This window comes from Bubalus bubalis, chromosome 11 (genome assembly GCF_019923935.1).
Source record: "Bubalus bubalis isolate 160015118507 breed Murrah chromosome 11, NDDB_SH_1, whole genome shotgun sequence".
NCBI lineage: Eukaryota > Metazoa > Chordata > Mammalia > Artiodactyla > Bovidae > Bubalus > Bubalus bubalis.
Genome location: NC_059167.1, coordinates 87,653,160 through 87,671,536, shown reverse-complemented (window position 1 = coordinate 87,671,536; position 18,377 = coordinate 87,653,160). Strand labels below are relative to the sequence as shown.

General features: G+C 49.7%; 1 protein-coding gene and 1 long non-coding RNA gene across 2 annotated transcripts in view; one reads left to right on the top strand and one right to left on the bottom strand.

The window, feature by feature from the left end:
* ITGA11 (integrin subunit alpha 11) overlaps window positions 1-18,377 on the bottom strand; it is a 132,325-nt gene that overhangs the window by 49,688 nt on the left and 64,260 nt on the right. Inside the window, exons 3-9 of the mRNA XM_025296261.3 lie at window positions 18,209-18,309; window positions 13,678-13,769; window positions 11,103-11,217; window positions 8,414-8,541; window positions 6,928-7,076; window positions 1,508-1,652; window positions 1,002-1,167 (exon numbers count right to left, since the gene is read on the bottom strand). Coding sequence (XP_025152046.2) covers window positions 1,002-1,167; window positions 1,508-1,652; window positions 6,928-7,076; window positions 8,414-8,541; window positions 11,103-11,217; window positions 13,678-13,769; window positions 18,209-18,309 — 896 coding nt within the window. The remainder of the gene's footprint in view (window positions 1-1,001; window positions 1,168-1,507; window positions 1,653-6,927; window positions 7,077-8,413; window positions 8,542-11,102; window positions 11,218-13,677; window positions 13,770-18,208; window positions 18,310-18,377) is intronic.
* LOC123328205 lies at window positions 1,116-1,895 on the top strand. The gene is made up of 2 exons (XR_006542994.2): window positions 1,116-1,257; window positions 1,565-1,895. It is a non-coding gene; the product is annotated as an uncharacterized LOC123328205 (long non-coding RNA).

Here is an 18,377-nt window from a genome sequence, read left to right as displayed (position 1 = left end):
ACACAAAGCAACCATTTTGAGAATAAATTCACTGATCTATGTTTAATTCTAGGGTAAGGGTCAAACTCAGGTCCCTACTCTCTGTTCCTTTATCATCATTTTTGAGGGCTAGTTTTTCTCTTTTCCCGTGTCTGTAGCTCATCATTTCCCATGCAGAGCAGGCTGCTCGGGCTCTGGGATGCTATGCTGCCTTCTCTTTCTTTTGACGCTCCTCCCGTATGGTAGAAGAAAACCCAGTATGGCAAGGTCCCCCCTACAGCAATATATGGTGCAAAGGAGCCCTGCACAAATCAAAACTGGAGTTTGAATCAAAAGGAGCGAGACAGTCTGAGGAAACCTTGCAAAACGGTGCGGTGGGAGGCGGCAGGACTCGGGGAGTAAGTGTTTCAGGCTGTGGAGTCGGGCTCAGCTGGGCTCTACTCGGGCTGCCAGATAAAATACGGGATGCTCAGTTAAGTTTGAATTTCAGACAAACAGTGAATGGTTTTTTAGTATGTCTGCCACAAATGTTGTATTTTATATTTGCTATATCTGGCAAACCTCATTCAAACCCCAATTCCTTCCCAAGTGGTGGGAGCTCTGGCAAGTCATTTAGTTCCTCCGAACTGCAGTTACCTCCATGGTAAAAGGAGGAGCTTATCAGCAAAACCAGACTTCAAGGCTGTTTGGAAAGTGTGGAGCCTCACATCCAGCATGGGAGCGCTGGGGTTTATCAGGAAGGGAGGACTTCTAAACCCTTTCATCCTGTGGGGCTGGATTTTTTTTTTTTTTAATGTGGACCATTTAAAAAAGTCTTTATTGAATTTGTTACTTCTGTTGTTTACATTCTGGTTTTTTGGCCAGGACTTAGCTCCCGGATCAGGGATGGAACCCTGCATTGGAAGGTGAAGTCTTTACCACTGGACCATCAGGGAAGTCCCTGTGGGGCTGGATTTTGCTCACGTGGGCTTCGCCTGCCAGGAGCCCAGGAACATGAGCGCCTCTCAGGAAGCAGTGCTCACCTTCCAAGCTGAAGATCCTGTCCCCCAGGGCGTCAACAATGTCCTTCAGGGCTGCCTCATCCGTGACGTTGAAGAAGTGTTTGTCATCGGGGTCACTGGCGATGTATTTGATTTCGTTCAGAAAAGCTTCTGGGTTGATCCCCCTGCGGTTGTAGTAGCCCAGGACCTGCCAGGGAACGGGGGGCAGGGGCAACAGACAGGACATGGCACAGACTTCCCCCCAACACCCAGGGCAGGCTGGAGCAACTGCTCGAAGGTAGGGTGCTGGGGGTTGGGAGGCTTGGAGGTGTTTTCCAGTTTCTGAGGTTTCAGAGCCTGCCTGGCAATGGAGGGAAGAAAAAACCCACAGCTGTTGTGAAGACGTAACAAGGACAGGCCCATTTGAGGGCCCGGATGTGTAGTTCACTGGCCAGAAGACACTCCCCCACCCAACAGAGTCCCCAGGGGGGTTGATGGCAAAGCCTCTAGAAGGTAGGCAGGGGCGGGATGGGTGGGACAGGACTCACGGCCACGGCGTATCTGGTCACGTTGTCCCTTTCGCTTTGTTGGATCACCTTCTCTAGGTCTGGGCTGTCGTGGGACTCTCCATCTGTGATGACAATCATCACCTTCTTGGCCCCTTTCCTTCCGCCCTTCTGGAAAGCCTCTGAGCTGGAACCCGAGCACAGAGGAGGGTCACAGAGGGAAGTGGGGATGGGGCAACCCCCCAAACTCCTGCAGAGGCGTGGCCACAGGAGCCAGGGCTAAGCTCCCTGGGCAACTCTACAGCTGTTGGAACCTCAAATCAAAGAAGAAGCTGGATTGAGACACCCAGACTACTTGTCTGCTGGCTGCTCAGATGGGTCTTAAATCTGCTTGTCTTTATATTTATTAAAAATTTTTTTTAAATTTTATTGGAGTATAGTTTCTTTACAATGTTGTTTAGTTGCTGCTATAGAGCAAATTGAATCAGCTATATGTGTACATTCTGTGGGCTTCCCTTGTGGCTCAGCTGGTAAAAAAAATCCGCCTGCAATGTGAGAGATCAGGGTTTGGTCCCTTGGTATACATATATATACACATATACATGTATGTATACATATACACATAGGTATACATATATCCCCTCTCTTTTGGGTTTCCTTTCCGTTTAGGTCACCACAGAACATCCCTTGTGCCATACAGTAGGTTCTCATTAGTTATCTATTTTAGACATAGTATCAATAGTGTATATCTATTAATCCTCATCTCCTAATCCATCCCGCCTCCTCTTCCCCCATTATCCATACATTTGTTCTCTACGTCTGTGTGTCTATTTCTGCTTTGCAAATAAGTTAATCTATGCCATTTTTCCTAGATTCCACATACATATATGCATTAATATGTATTTGTTTTTCTCTTTCTGACTTACTTCATTCTGTATGACAGACTCTAGGTCCATCCACGTCTCTGCAAATAATGGCACGATTTCATTTCTTTTTATGAAATTGAGCAACATTCAAATCTGCTTGTCTTTAAAAAGTGACTTTAAAAAACCCCTCTCAAGTCCTGATCATGCTGCTTTGGGCAAGCAGAAGGGAGGGGGTGGTTCTGGGAGGGGAGTTCAGGGACAGGTGGAGACCTTTAGAGGCCCTAATTTCATGGTTCAAAAACCCCAGTGCACATTAGAATCACCTGGGGAATTAAAATAAAAACGATGCCAGGCCCCACCTAGACTCATGGAATCAGAATCTCCGGAGTGTAGCCGGGGTACCGGAATTTTCCAACAGTTCTAATGAACATGGGGGTTTGAGAACCACTTCCCTAAGATCTGAAAAGGTGATGAGCCAGAGCAATTCAACATCCAAGCAAAAGTGTGTGATGAAGCGTGACAAAGATTTTCCCCAGGAGAACCACTTTGATTCTATTTTGGGGACTATTAAATATCAAATTCTATGACAAATATTCTTCTTTCTTGCTTTTAATTTTGTTTTCAGTGGCCAGAGCAGGTGCTTGGCCTGCCTGCCGGGCAGTGCAGCCAGGGCCCTGGGGGCTGGCATGCTGTGGGCAGACTCTCGAAGCTGGCGACCCATCTATGAAGCAGAAAAAATTGGGTCCTGAACCATCACTAGCTTTTGGTGCCTGTATGGCCAACTCTCCTTCAGACCGTGAGGTTCTGAATTTTCCAATAAGGAACTAAAAACAAATGTTATCCTTAGGCACTGCAGTAAATCGTCACGGGTCTGACCCACAGATTTAAGCACCATGATGCCAGGTTAAATTCCACCTCCAGGCTTCAGGGTGTTAGTTACCAGAGGTATCTTTTGTTACATGGCAAGCTGATGAGCTGACATGCATGATTTAGATGCTGAGAAATTCACAAAAGTTAGAATAAATTAGTTCAGAGCAATTTTCAAGCTACCAGTTAAGAGAAATGGAGCATCTGCCACTCTCTGAGAAATTCTATGATATTCTGGATATGCCGGCTTAAAAAAAAAAACCCTCTAATTTTAGTATGAGGCGTGGACTGAAGCACACTTGACAGGACAAAATATAGAGAATATTTTGGGCTTAAGCCCAACTCAGTGGAGGGAGTCTGCGAGCCCCTCAGAGGAGACTCAATATGCTCCCAGACCTTCTTGGAGGGCCAGGTCCAGGAACAACACTTCAGGAGAAAAAAATATGCAGGGAAACACAGATTCTATTACATATAGAGCCAAGGACATTTCAGGATTATATTTCCATAGAGTGGAATGGTGTGAATATCTGTATGAATCTGTAATTGCGTAAATATTGGCATGAGTCATCGGATTTAACATTGTGAATATGTACTGTGTAAAAGTGGGTTCGTTGCTTTGTAAATGAGACTGTAACTTCCTGGACAGCAGTGAGAGCTTTATGCTCATGATAGGTTCCGTGAACCTGGAAGCCAGGGTGACCGGGTGGAGAAAGCAGGTCGTAGCATGTCTCCTTTCTGCTCAAATCCTGTCCTGGCTCCCATTTCTCCCAGGTCCTGACAGTGGCTCGCCAAACCCTCAGTGACCCTTCTGACCCCTCCTCCTGCTGGAATCTTCCCTGATCCCAGGACCACCAGGCACATTCTTGTCTTAGGGCCTTTATTGGAGCTTCTCCCTCTTGGAACTTCCTCCACTCGGCACCCCGCTGGCCAACTTGCTCACCTCCTTCAAGTCTCCACTCAAATGTTAGTTCTCAGTGAAGCCTTCCCTGACTTCCCTGTTAATGCTGATTGAATACCTGCCATCTCCAACTTGCTTGGCTGCCTTCACCAGGCTGTATTTCCCACCCCTCATCCCCACCCCAGCTTGCCAGTGGCTCAGTGATAAAGAATTCACATGCTGATGATGCAGGAGACACAGATTCAATCCCTGGGTCAGGAAGATACCCTGGAGAAGAAAATGGCAACCCATTCTAGTATTCTTGCTGGGATAATCCCATGGACAGAGGAGCCTGATGATCTACAGTTGATGGGGTTGCAAAGGGTCGAACATAACTTAGCGACTAAACAAGAACATTCTTCCGCCATATCTTGTGTCTTCTAGCGTACTATTTTTTTTTTTTTTTTTGCTTATTGTTCGCCTCACCCTCAGCTTCACGAAAGCAGTACATTTATCTGTTTTGTTCACTGATTCATCCTGAGTACCTAAAACTGCATGAGGCATATAGTAGATGCTCAATAAAAGTGTTGCATGAACAGAGGTGGCATCACAGTGCTGTCCCGCCCCCTCCCCTAAAGCCACACGTGGCCAGAGCCACCTTCATGTGGACGCCTGATGAGGACATTCTTGTCCTTAAGAACCTTCACTGGCCACTCACACTTGCTTTGGCTACAACAGTACCACCCTCATAATCTAGTTCCAAACCTTCTTTGCAGCTTCAGGGCTTACTATCCCCCAAACACAAACTGCTCAGAGCAAAGCTCTGAACATAAATGTTCCTTCACTTTCCTTCTCCTCTGTTCTTACTGGGGCAGAATGTCTTCTCTACCTCTCCCTGCTGGCATCCTGGCATCTTCCTGGTACAGGTCAGATGTCCCCCAATCCTGGCAGTCCTCCCAAGACCCTCCCCTGGAGCCTTCCCTCTCTCACCCTCACTGAGTTAGGCTGACACTTATCAGAGCTTCCCTATCAAGCCTGGGCTCACGAGTTACCATTTTTATAAACCCTCAAGTCCATGGCCTGGATCTTTTAGTTTAGTAGGTGCACAGAAAAAAATGCACTATGAATAGCTGAGTGAGGAAAGAAAACCTTTGACTTTAAAAGGGGCCAGCTGTAATTTGGGCCGCAGACTTGGCCAGGCAGAGCAGATTTGAAAGTTCACTTGAGATGGAGGTTGCACACCCCAGCGGTGCTTGTGAGTCACGATGCTTCAAGTCACTAGGTGAGTCGCACACTTACACTTAACCTGGGGGAGATGGGCTGCGAAATGAGATGGAAACAGTGGGCTCCACCCCACTGGCAGGCAGTCAGCTTCTCACTGATAGCTCAGTGGGTGTGGGCTTCCTCAGTTCTCCCCTGGCCACTTCACAAGGGCCTACTCGGGGGTCTCAGGGGCTCACCCCCATGAAGACAAAACAGCAACAAGGGCCAGTTTCTCAGGAGGGTGAGTAAGAGCCATCTTTACAAACAGAGATGCTCATTTAGGGAAAAAGCGTGAGCAAGTTTTATCAGCAAACAGAAATACGCTGGTAGAGCGTATAATCATAAAGAGTCATGAGGTTGGAAAAAACTTACTCTTTGACCACACGAAATCATGTCACTAGTAAATAGCTCCCACATTGTGGAATTCTGCTAAACACATTGACTAATCGTGGTTGAGGGGGGATTATAAGGTAATAGGACTGTGGTCTCAATGAACACAGCCGAGCTCATGTAAAATTTATACATTTAAATCTCAATGCCTTGGACACAGTCATCTTGGGAGTTTAGGCTACAGCTGGAAAGATCTGGGGAAACTGACTTTAAAATCATTCACTGGTTCCAGTGCGGGTGAGTACAGTGTTCTGAGCAATGGCAGGGTCACTGGAATAAGCACGTAGCTATCTGGATGGCTATAAATAACATTCATTATCACCGTGAGTTCTTGTGTCACGTTTAAAGAACCAGCCTCATGGCTCTGTAATCTCAGATGTTAGATTTGACTCTGTTACTCACATTCCACTGATGAAAAATACCCCACAAGAAGATTCTGTCCTCATGTGACCCACACACTTTTGAAAGGGTCTCAGCGGTAGAAGATATTTCCCTAAGTTGGCTGCAAAAATATCCCCTGTCCCCCAAAGGCTCTTCTGTGATGTGACCTTGCCATTCCTCCATCAAGGAGGGAAATTAAATTCTCTGCTCCTTGAACCTGAGCTGGCCTTAGGGACTTGCTCAATTGTAGACTATGGCAGGGAATTCCCTGGTAGTCCAGTGGTTAAGACTCCATGCTTCCACTGCAGGAGGCAGGGGTTCAATCCCCAGCCAAGGAACTAAGATCTCACATTCTGTGTGGTATAGCCAAAAGAAAACTATGGCAGACGTTATATTCTGGGGCTTCTGCAGCTAGGTCACAGGCAGTCTTGGAGTTCCTGCCTGGGTCCCTTGGAAAGCTTCCTCTCAAAGGCTGACTGCCATAAAGTGAGAGTGTCAAGCCTCATGCCCACGCACAGGGGCTCAGATTGCCAGCCTCAGCTGAACTCCCAGCCCACGGCCAGTCTCCACTGCCAGCCTCGTGAGTGTGCCATTCTGGATGACCAGTCCAGTTGAACCTTCAGATGACAACAGCCCCAGCTAACACCAGACTTCAACCACATGAGAGAACCCAAGGAGAACTGACGGCTGAGCCCAGCCGATGCCCAGTACTTTGAGGGATTAATTATTGTCTCTTCAGATACTAAATTTTGAGGGGCAGTAATAGATAACTAAAACAGTATATAAGATCTAGAAAAATAATTTTTTTTTTTTTTTACCGAGCAAATTCAATTCCAAACGCTGTCCGGGTTTCCGTTCCCCCTCTCTGCTCAATGTGGCTGGCAGCTTCCACCACGTCCTTCACGGACCTGTAGTCATTGAGGTGAAATTCGTGTACCACGTCTTCTCCGTACTGCACAACTCCAACCTGCGAGGAAAAGGAGGGGCAGCAGAATGTCTTGACCCCGAAGGCTGGCCCTTCGGTGATGAGGCCTCCTGGAGTCATCTCTCTGGGACTGCTCAGGAGTGAGGAGGCCTGGGGACCTTCCAAAGGGAGAGGGATTAAGCCAAAGGGAAGCAGGTTCTGCAAAGTCCTGGGAACGAATGGCTGGCTTGGTGAGACAAGTGGGAGGTGCCTATGGCAAGAGGAGACTGATCTAAAAGATCCAGCAGATTAAGTTTCTTACTTAAAAAGACAAAAGTTGAGCATAGAATTGAAATCTAAAATCTTAGAAACAGTGTGGGAGGATGGGCTATGGCATTGTTCACCAAAATCTGGAGCTAAGATTCATTATATTTTGGAAGAGAAGTCTGAAATATTAATTAGCCTCAAATATTAATATCCTTAAAAGAAACAAAATCTTAAAAGAATAAACATAAACCTACCTGCAGCAGGACTAGAATGAACAAATATTATCGTTGGATGAGCCCATAGAGTTTATTTGGTAAAGGTGCATTTCCGAATGCTGAATTTTCACCTGGCACACTCTAAAAGATGATCTCCCGGGGTAGGGAACTCATCACTTCATGAGAAAGCCCACTCCCTTTTTAACAGCTTTGCTTGCTACAAAACAATTTCTTAGGGCCTTCCTAATGGCTCAGTTGTAGAGAGGCTGCCTGTCAATGCAGAAGACATGGGTTTGATCCCTGCTCTGGGAAGATCCACAGGCCACGGAGCCTGCGTACTCTTACTAGAGTAGCCCCCCACTTGCTGCAGCTACAGAGAAGCCTGCATGGCAACGAAGACCCAGCACAGCCAAAAATAAATAAATAAAACTATTAGAGAAATAATTTCTTAGATGACTTGAAATCTGCCACCTTGTCATTCTAGTCACTGGTCCTCATTTGGCCTGCCAAGACAATACTGAATAAACCTCTCCCCTCACTGGCTAGGCAGCATTTCAAATATGTGCTGGCAGCTTGGACTACTTCCCCAGTCTCTTCTCCAAGATCAAAGTGTCTAATTCTCCCCCTGCCTCACCCAGCAGGATTCTGCTGCCTTCTCACTCTCTGGCTGATCAAAGTTTTTGTTAATAGATGGTGTCCATCCCAGAGGACAGTGGTTGACCCACCCAATGATGTCCCAGACTGTCCCTTGATGTGCCCAGTGGAGATGGGTGTCTTGGGCTGCAGGGCCCTGTGGCTGGCCCTTTCGCCTACATCTTTCTAGTGCATGCAAAGACACTCCCCCACACCTCAGGGCAGCATCTGCCATGGGTTTGGGGGGCCCTGTTTGGAGGAGGAAAGAGTCCCAGCCCTGCTCACCTGGATCTGCCCGGGGCCAATGTAAAACTTCTTCAGGATGTTGATGAGGAAGTGCTGAACCTCCACCCAGGGGTAGATGCTGTTGGAGCCGTCCAGGACAATGACGATGTCCATGTAGGTCTGGCACCCTGGGAAGTGAGGACATGGTCACAGCTACCCCAGGAGCCAGTGTCTGAAAATCTCGGGTTCCCTGAATGATTGTCCAAGGAAGCCTGGTCTGGGAGCCGTCTTCAGGCTGAACACTTATTTGGGCCACGTGAGAGAGGAGCCCAGGAATTCCTGACGCTGCTCCACGGCTCTGAGCTGGCTGTCTAAACACAGCATCAGTTAAGCCAGAATGCCTCTGCTCCTCATCAGGAACTGACCACCATCTGCTAGTCCTTGTTTGGGAGGCAGCCAACACTGCCCAAATCAGTAGTTCATTATTGTGTATTTTACAGTAATGGGCAGGCTGGCATTTACCACTTTCAGCTCGAATGAATGGGCTTCACTTCTTAGGAGGGAGGCATGGTGTAATGGCTAGAAATGTGGAATCTGGCATCAGACTGTTTGACCTCTGGCTTTGACCTTGGGCAAGTTACTTAACAACTTGGCATCGGTTTCACTTCTGTAAAAGAGGCATAATGATAGCAGAGGATTGCTACGAGGAATTAACAAGGTGATGCTTCCCCGGCTGAACTCAAGAATCTTAGCTGATCCTTGTGTTATTTTTTTAACCAAACCAGTTTGTTAATGTGGTAATGACATCATCAGGTCAAGCTCTTGTGCCTTGGTCCCTGCTTTGAGTCTGAAAGTTTCTCTATATTCTTGTAATATGAATACCAAATTAAAATGAATAACAGCAACAGAATGAATAATGAAACCTTGGTACCATAACAAATGGAAAAAGCGTCTTTTAACATCTAAGGAATTGATTTCTGTTTGTGAAACAGCTGGGGTTACTCTGAAATAAGATATCATGAATCTGGTATGATATATACTAAACTATACCACATTGAAATACTGGGCACCTGCTTATTTTCACTGGAGGATTTTCACACTATTTTCAAATAAATCTACTTTATAGCAATACAGCGGGGGGAGGGGGGGCTTTGTGAGTCAGCCACTCCAGTAACTCCTGCATCGTGGAGGTGCAGCACGTTGACCGCAGTGGTCCAGGAGGGCAAGGTGGTGGGTTAGGGCCCAGGAGCCTGTCTCAGGCTCTGTGATTGGGAGAGCACTTTAGAGGCTCTGGGTGGCTCGGATGCTCAGGGTTGCCTCTGCTTTAGGAGAAGCTGTGCGGATGGCTCTCGTCTCGTCTGCATGCTACATGCAGCATGTGACGGCCCAACGCCTCCAGGCTGATGGTGCCGATAACTTTGTCTTCTCCAGTGCTCCGCGGCCCCACACCTGTGGATCCAGCATGTGCTGGGGTGCTGCGTGGTGCCGGCAGCCGCAAGGATGCGAGACAGAAACGCCTTGATTGGGGGGGGTTTCTAATCTACTGGTAGGGACCAGGTTTCTTTTAAAGCCAGTTTTTTTTATTAGAATGCATTTATTAGTAATGATTTTTTTCTTAAGATTACAAAATTTTTTTCAAGACACCTTGGGAAGAGCCTTGCTTCAGATGTGTGGTTTTTAAACATGGCTGAACACGCTTCTGAACACAAGTGCACGCACGTGTGTACACGTACCTGGGTCCTCATCCTAGACCTGCTGAGTTAGATCCTCCGTGGTGTCGGCAGAGGTGGCGGGGGCAAGGGGTAATGTTCTGGGATCTGATCTGCTGGTCAGCGGGGTGAGGAGGAGGAGGTTCTGGGAGGCTGAACCCAGAGGGAGAAGTAGCTCCAGGGTGGGAGGCACACCTCACGTGATTTGCTGCAGCCCTCCTCCCAGCCCAGCCGCTGCCTCTGCTCTCCCACTGATGTTGTGTGAGAACAGAATTGAAGCCACCTCATCAACCGCAAGAGGATCACTTCGCAGCCCCAGTGGGACTGACCCTTCCTCCCCCCTCCTCCACGCACCACCTTCTGTCTCTGACTGGGCGCTGTTGTTCGGAGGGAGGCTGCCTTTAGCCAGAGGAGCTGATCCCCTCACCCTCAATAAAGCAGGCCGCAGCTGTTGGGCAATGGTATTTAGCCCACAGGAAATAGTGAGGCTCGGAGCCAAGCCAGAGGCAAGGTCTGCACTTGAGGTCCCAGACTTTCCTGGCAGGTGTGGAGAGAGTGGGAGGTTTGTGTTCCATGAGGCCCCGGGAAAGCTGGGCAGCGCTTCCTCACGTCCAGGAACACGGATTAGATGGGACTATTACCAGGAACACTTCTGTTCTCCTTGGCCCTGCACCTACAGGGCAGCTTCACTGCGTAACATCAGAGGGCACCGTTCACACTGCAGTTAGTACACGTCCCCAGATTTGTGCACTGCACAGCCTGCCTGCTGTGCATGGCAACCGGGCCATCTCTTCCTCACTCGGGTTTGCAAAGAGCCTCTCTGGCTGTCAGGATGGTCTTCATAACCTTAATTCCCCCACCATCACTATGTAGGGGAGGCTGGGCCAGGATTGTGACCCCAGACGTTACCCAGAGAGCTGGAACTGGGCGGGGCTAGAGCCCAAGTTCTGCTTTGTAGCCATGGGATGAAGGTCAGAGCCCAGGGCCTCCCAGGGACTGCCGGTTGCTCAGCCTGAGTCTACAGATTGGAAGCCACTTACTTTGGAGAGCGGGGGCCACGGTCTTGGAGAACCTGAAGTTGGAGTTGACCCGTGAACACATCCCTGTGGTGTAGTAGGAACTCCCACACTCGTGCGACCAGAGTGGGCTGCAGGCCTGTGGAGCACAGTATGGACCCCCAGTCAGTGGGGGCCGCAGGGAGGGTCTGGGCCCAACAGCCTTTGGTCCAGCCCCACCCTCCAAGACACAAGACAGAATCCTCCGAGTGCTGGTATCCTAATCTCTCTTGCGGTAACATGTACCAGTTCCCTTGGTTTCAGGTGGAAAGGAGACTAACTAACCTTGGAGTCTGCTGTTGTTGTATTTTCAAGGGTCCCCTTCTCCACCCCATCATCCAGGGTGTGACTCTCTTTCCCCTGCTTGTCCACCCCTCCCACCACACAGGAGGCAGGAAAACCTTGTCATCCATGGGAGGGAACCTTTCAAAGGTCTTCCTGAAGAGGTCACCTGAAGGTCATTACTGGGCAAACTTCCAGGACAGAGTCCGACAACATGCCCCTGGCTCTTACTAGGGAAAAGAAAAAGTGTGTTTCTGCTCTTTCTCTGAAATTTGTTACCAAAACATCGATGTCAGCCTCTCATTTAAAGACTGAATGATGAGTCCCTCTGCGAGATATTGAAAACCAAAGCCCAGCTTCTGTCTTCATTTTTGTCCTGCTGCTGGGGAACTCAAGACTAAATTTCATGCTGTTATTTCTTTTGATGTGGAAGAATAATTGTTCCACTTCCAATGCCTTTATTTAATTAGCTTTCTTTTTTAACTCAGATTTTAAAGGTTTTGTTTTATCTGTGTCTTTTGTTGAAGCTTCTGCAAGTTATTTCTGGAAGTGGGGGAGAATGAATAATGGGAGAGTAGGTAATGGATAATGGCTGGAGGGATTAGAAGCATGATGGATGGATGGATAGATGATGGATAAATGAGTGGAGGATGGATGGATGGGTGCATGGATGGATGGTGGATGGATGTGGGAAGGGATGTATGGTTAGATGGGAGGATGAGGGGGTAGACTGATGTGCAGACAGATGGGTAGCTGAATGAATGGATGGATGGATAAATGAATAGAGGGACGGACATTTGGTTGGGGGATGGGCTGATGAGTAAATGGATGAATGGATGAGTGAATGAGTTAACAAAGGTTGGTATTTACAAACTAGGGTCTTAACCTCCCCAGAGAGGCCCCAGGGGTTGTGTCACACCTTCCCTCTTGGACCTTCATTCCATCTTGTGAAGTCAGTGAAATCAAGCTGATAGGGTATGACAAGGAGTCTCAGATGGAGAAGGGTGTCAGACCAAAGCCCCTGACAAGTATGTGTGGACAGGACCAGGGGTCCTGTTGCCCTTGGTTGGCGATGATGAGGGCTGTGGGCTGACCATATACCGAGGCACCTCGGGACTTTCCCTGGTAGAGCCACTATGCTCCTGTCAAATCTCTGAGCATCTCAGTCATCTGACTGCCCTGGTGTCTCATTTGTCAACAGAAACGGACTGATGGGTGAGAGCAGAGAGTGATACTAGCTTTCCTATCTTAAAATGAGTGGTGCATTTTATTGGGCTTTTCGGGGTAATTTTTCTCTGAAATCTTCTCTTGCAGCTGTTTCTAGGAGCCATCAGTCCCAGCATCACCCACATTCATGGTGGTTTACTCGAATGTGGGGGCAAGGGGCGGGCAGTGTCAATCAATCAGGCCACCCACACCCGCCCACCGTGTGCAAAGCTGGCATATGCGTGCCTGGGTGGGTGCAGAGAGCTCCCAGCACCTAGCGCTGCTGACTTTCTGTCCCAACAGCATGCTCATATTACTCATTTGTTATCATCATGCCCCCAAACAGAATGGAAGCTTCAGGAGGGCAGGGAGTTCTGCAGACTGCTGAATCCCCAGTGCCCAGCATCAGGCTCAGTTCATTGTAAGAACTCAAAAAATAGTTTAAATGAATGAATATCTCTACCTCCTCAGCCCAAGTACTCCTTCCTTTTTCTGCCTTGCTAAGACTAGTTTCTTCTTTAAAAACAAAACAGAAACATTCTCCAGGAAACCTTCCCGTCTGATCCCCCGTGCAGTTCAGGTGGCCTGCCCCTCTGTTGTAGAAACTCTGCATTCACTCATTTATGACTTCCACTCCAAGTCTTCTCAGGGTGTGTGGTGTGTCCTAACTCATCAATTCTGGAGCGGTGATTTGGCCTCTGCCTTGGACATTGGGCTCCCCAAAGAACAAGATAGCCCCCCACACCCTATTGGACTGTTAATAATCTGTTAATATCCCTGTTCCTTTTTAGGCTGTCTGCTCCATGGTCCCCCCGACCTCCAAAGGGAATGTACACAAAAGGTCTCAATCCTTTTTCTTGTCTGAATTGTCCCCTGAAAAAGTTTAGGGTGCAGTCGGCAGAATGGCACAGGCAGGAAGCTGGAGGAGGGGCTGCTCCTGGGGTGTGCAGGGACAGGTGGTCTGGGGGGCAGGCATGTTCAGCCACCCCGTGTCCCTTGCGGCCCCGAGCAGAGGGCCTGTGTGGGCCGGAAGGGCTGGGGATTAGAAAGAGGGCTGGGGGGCGGCTCTTACCAGGAAGCTGTTGTCCTTGGGGTTGGTGGCCAGGCTCAGGCCGAGACGCATGTTGTCTTTCCTCTCGGACACGTTGGACAGGGTGACCCTTCCTGGGGTGGAATGGAGAGGCTCAGCCTGCAGTCCCTCCCGCCCGCCGTCCACCCAGCGTCTGCTGCTGCCGCTGGCCGCCAGAGGGGCCCAAGGCAGAGGCAAGCAGGATCCTCTCCCATTCCGCCTGCCCCTCTGGACCCCTCACTTGTCTGCAGATCAGTGAGCCCTTCACGGTTTACCAAGGCCTTGCCTGAAGGTCGTCTGATTACTTCCTCTCAACTCGGTGTGAAATGAGGAATATGAAGCACAGAGAGGCCAAGCAAGCTGCCCAGAGTCACACAGGAAGAACATGACAGGGCTTTCCATTTCCTAATCCAGAGCGTTCCCTCCTCCAGCCATTTCTCTGTGTCACACCCCAAACATACCCGGGCACCCCACCGAGGCTGGCTTCTCTGGCTCCTCTATGCAGCATCTCTTCCACATTTTTCTTCACGCCAACCTGCCATCAACACTGACCAGTCCCTGTCCAGCTACCTCAGGGTCCAGCCCTCTGCTCAGCTGATAAACTGACACAAGATAACCGATTCTTTCTCACAGGGAACAAATAGCCAACTTAACAAGAGCCTTCTAGAGGTCCAAGGTCTTGCCCAAGAATGTCCTTCTGTGGCTGGTCCCCAGAGGAATATTCAGGCGAAGGATTATCAGCTGACTGGGTGGAGGGAGAGGGTCGTGGCAGATTAATATTACTGAGTCAATTACATTGGGGAAGGTTTTACCAGATCATTATCTCAGGCCACTGAAGGGAAAGATGTGTTTGAATTCCCCTCTGTGTGTGTGTGTGTGTGCAGGCACCTGGGAGTTGGGTAGAGTTTAGGGGAAAGTGAGTTGGGCATTTTGCTAAGCCCTAGCAAGCAGTCCTTATGTGCTGTGAACAGAGCCTAGATGTTTTCTGTGCTTGAGGGGAGGGGTGTGATCTCTAAGAACATTTAGCTCTGCTGGCGATTGGAAGTGTGAAGAGTTGGCCAAACCTCTGGGGCCCAGGCCAGCAGGACCTGGGCCCAGGCACGGGCAGAGGCCAGAACTTCAGACGGCCGACGGCTCTGGGGGCTGGGGACAGGGCAGCTGTGCTTGTTGTTTTTACCCTTGGTTTCCTGCAGTTTGTAGTAAGGTTCCTTTTGAAATCCAGCCCCTCTTGGCTGTGCTACCAGTGCCTGGGATTGTTTTCTGTTTTTTCTGTCCAAACAAACTAGAGAGAAAAATCATACTAATAACCCTGGTGCTTCTCTGATGCTTTATCACTTACAAAGTGCCGCCTGCCCCCACCCTCCCAGGACCCCCTCTTGATCCTGGGCGTTCCAGGGGCCACCATTTCCATTTCATAGAGGGAAAGTCAAGGTGTGCAGAGGGGTTTTGTTGTTGTTTAGTTGCTGAGTTGCATCTGACTCTTTGCGACCCCTTGGATTGTAGTCCACCAGGCCCCACTGTCCATGGAATTCTTCAGGCAAGAATACTGGAGTGGGTAGCCATTCCCTTCTCCAGGGCATCTTCTTGACTCAGGAACTGAACCCTGAGTGTATCCTGGATTGGCAGGTGGATTCTTTACCACTGAGCCACCTGAGAAGCCCACGCAAGGGGTGGTGACTTCCATTAATATAATGTCAATCACTGGTGAACGATAGCACAGGGACTTGAATCCAGGATAGCCAATGTTACACATCCTGAGTCTCCCCATCTGCCTGCAGGGCCGTGGTGGCAGAGGTAGGGAGTGAGGAATCTGGAGAGGAAGCTCCAGGCCCCAGCTGGGCCACTTTCTCCCCTCAGGGACTTAGAGAATTCTGCTCTTCATTTATTTAAGGGGTGCCCTGTCCTGACCCCGCCGCCTCTCTCCCTTCCTTGCCTCAATGACTAAAGTCCTTCATGAAACTGTGGGCCCAGATGCAGATGCCATGGTGGGGAAGACCCTCGTGTTGGAGTAAGAGCCTCGGATTGGAGCCCAGCTTCTGCTAATCGTGGATTTGACGCAGTCGCTAACTCCCTCTCTGTGATCAAGGGAGACTAACCTCTTTCTCAGGGGGTCTGTGTGAGGGGCTGGGGCACAAGTTCCTCCTCAGACAGGGCCTGCCTTCCAGAATCACATTCCCTCCCTGAGCAACTGCCCCTCATGAAAACCCTGACTTCATCCAGGCTTTGGGAAGAAAGTGCCGGAGGTAAGTAGACTCTGCAACACTGAGGTGTGAGTGACTGACATTCACTTCCCTGGAGAAAAAGGAAAGAACATTCCTGGCTCAGTGGGGATCGCAGCTTGGAGCTGCCAAAAGAAAACCCAGAACTCAGGTTTCCTGCTTTGCATTTTCCACTGTGTGGATAAGGACAAACCAGCAAATGGTCCTCCTGCCTCCTCATTGGGAGGAAAAAAAACTCAAGTGAGGTACTCCCGGACTAGTATTTTCCCTTGGCCTCCACACTGTTCGCTGCCCTCTGCCTCCCACGTTAAGCCCCAGTTCCAGGGTCTGATGGCTTCATGTCTGCCTTTGCCAGTTCAGGCTCCTCCTTCTTTGGAGGAAAATCAGGTCCACGCTGGAAACCACAGCAGTAGAGAAAACTATTAAATGATGGATTCATGTGTCTGGTTCCCACCTGGACCAGGGGGGTTTTCTCGGTGGCCCAGACTCCAGGCTTGTGCACAGGCCTCCCAACGCTCCCTCTGCATGAGCCACACAGTACTTCTTTCCATTCTCCAACAGAGCAAGTTCATTTGTCCTAGGACCTTTGCACTTGCTTCTCCTCTGCCTGGAATGCTCTGGTCCTGCTGGACTGACTCATCATCGGACGTCTGCTCAAAATTTACCTTCTCAGGGAAGGCTTCTTCGACCACCCCACCCCAGTGCTCTTGCCAAGGAGAACCCGCTTCCTACCTCCTCCCCACCCAGCCTCTCTTATCACAAGCCCTGGCTCATCACACAATATCTCTCCTCACCTGGGATGGCCCTGCTTTCTAGTTTGTCTCCTCACTTACCATGCCTTTCCAGCAGAGCCCTTGGCCCCTTATTCCTGCTGTATCCCCATTAACTGGCATCATGGTTGGCATACACTAGGTGCTCATGAGAGGCTGGGGGACATATTAGACCAGAAGTGGATCCTAGGATCACACATGAGTGAACGTTGGCTCAGAAAGAGCATATGGGCCCCCCCTAGACACAGTGAGGAAACTGTACAGCTAGGAGACTCCAGCTTGGCCTCTTAAGGAGCCTGGGCTCTCAGGGTGATGATGACCGGGATCCATGAGCTGCCAGCCTGACTCTTGCCCGCCCTGGACCGTTTCCTCATGAAGCCTGGGCCACGGCTGTGCTGGGGTCTGAACTTCCCACCTACCATGCTGTCATAGATGAGGCCAGCATGACATTGAGCGCTGTGTGCTGGGACAGCTGGCTGCCCGAGGGATCTGGATTCTGGGGCTTTCTCTTTGATGTAGCCTTTTCATCCATCTGCTTATCTCCTGAAGCTCTGCCATTTCCCCACCAGGCCCGGCTCCCCCCACAGCCTCCCCAGAGGGCCCCAGTCCCGTCCTCTAGGATGGAGGCTCCCCTCCTGGAAGAGCCGGAGGCCAAGAGCCCTACCCCGGGGGAGGTCAGTCCTAGAATCACGGCTTATCCCACGTGGGACCTCAGCCCAAGGCCTGGCCACTGTCAGATCTTTAGGACAAAGCAGAAATGCTTTAGAGAAGTGGTGTGTGTGCCTTAGTGACCTGCGTGCACACATGGGGTGTGGACGCATAGACTGGGAGCCCTTGAGGCTGTGCACAGCCTCTGCCCTGAGCCCCCGGGCTCTGCAGGGAGGAACAGAGTCATCATTTCAGAAGAGCAGTGCTGTGCAATTAAAGGTTAAAGGGTGGCTGCAGACTGCCTGGGTCATAGTCCTGGACTTGCTGCTTATTAGCTGACCCCAGGCAGGTCCCCTCACTTCCACCGGCTGTTGTTGATGATTAAATCTCATATTGTTGTTGTGGGGATTTAATGAGTCAAAAATACCCAAAAGTGCTTAAACCAGTGCCTGGCATTAGGTGAACACATATTGGGGTGGCCAAAAAGTTCGCTTGGGGTTTTCCATAAGATGTTACAGAAAAATTCAAACAAACTTTTTGGAAGACATATGAATGTTGGCCATTGTTATTTCAAAGTCAGGAAAAAAAAAAAAAAAAGGAGGTGTTCCTCCTCCCCTGAGTTGAAGGGCCATGGATGAGGTAGAAAGAGCCATGGCCTGGGACACTGAAGACCTGGGTGTGAATGCTGGTGAGCTCCTGACAAGCTGTGTGACTGTGAGAAAGTTGCTTTCTCTCTCTGGCCTCAGCTTCCTCATCTGTAAAATGGGGGCAGCAATACCAGCTGGGTCAGCTCCTAGGGCAGCTGCGAGAAACCAGTATGACTGGGGGCAGGGACGTGCTTCAGGGCCTGCCTCGCTCTGGACGACGGTTGGCCTCCTTGTGGACAGCCCACATTACCCAGGTTGAGCTTGGTGCAGTTCCCTTGAGTTGCTGGACACTTGTACACGTCTCCTGTCTTCTGGTGGCCGTTGGTTTCCAGTGGGGCGCCAACAACCAACCTGGGAAGGAGAAGAAGACAAGTGAAGATGCTAGAGGAGGTTCTCCTTCCTGGCAAAGGATGGAATCT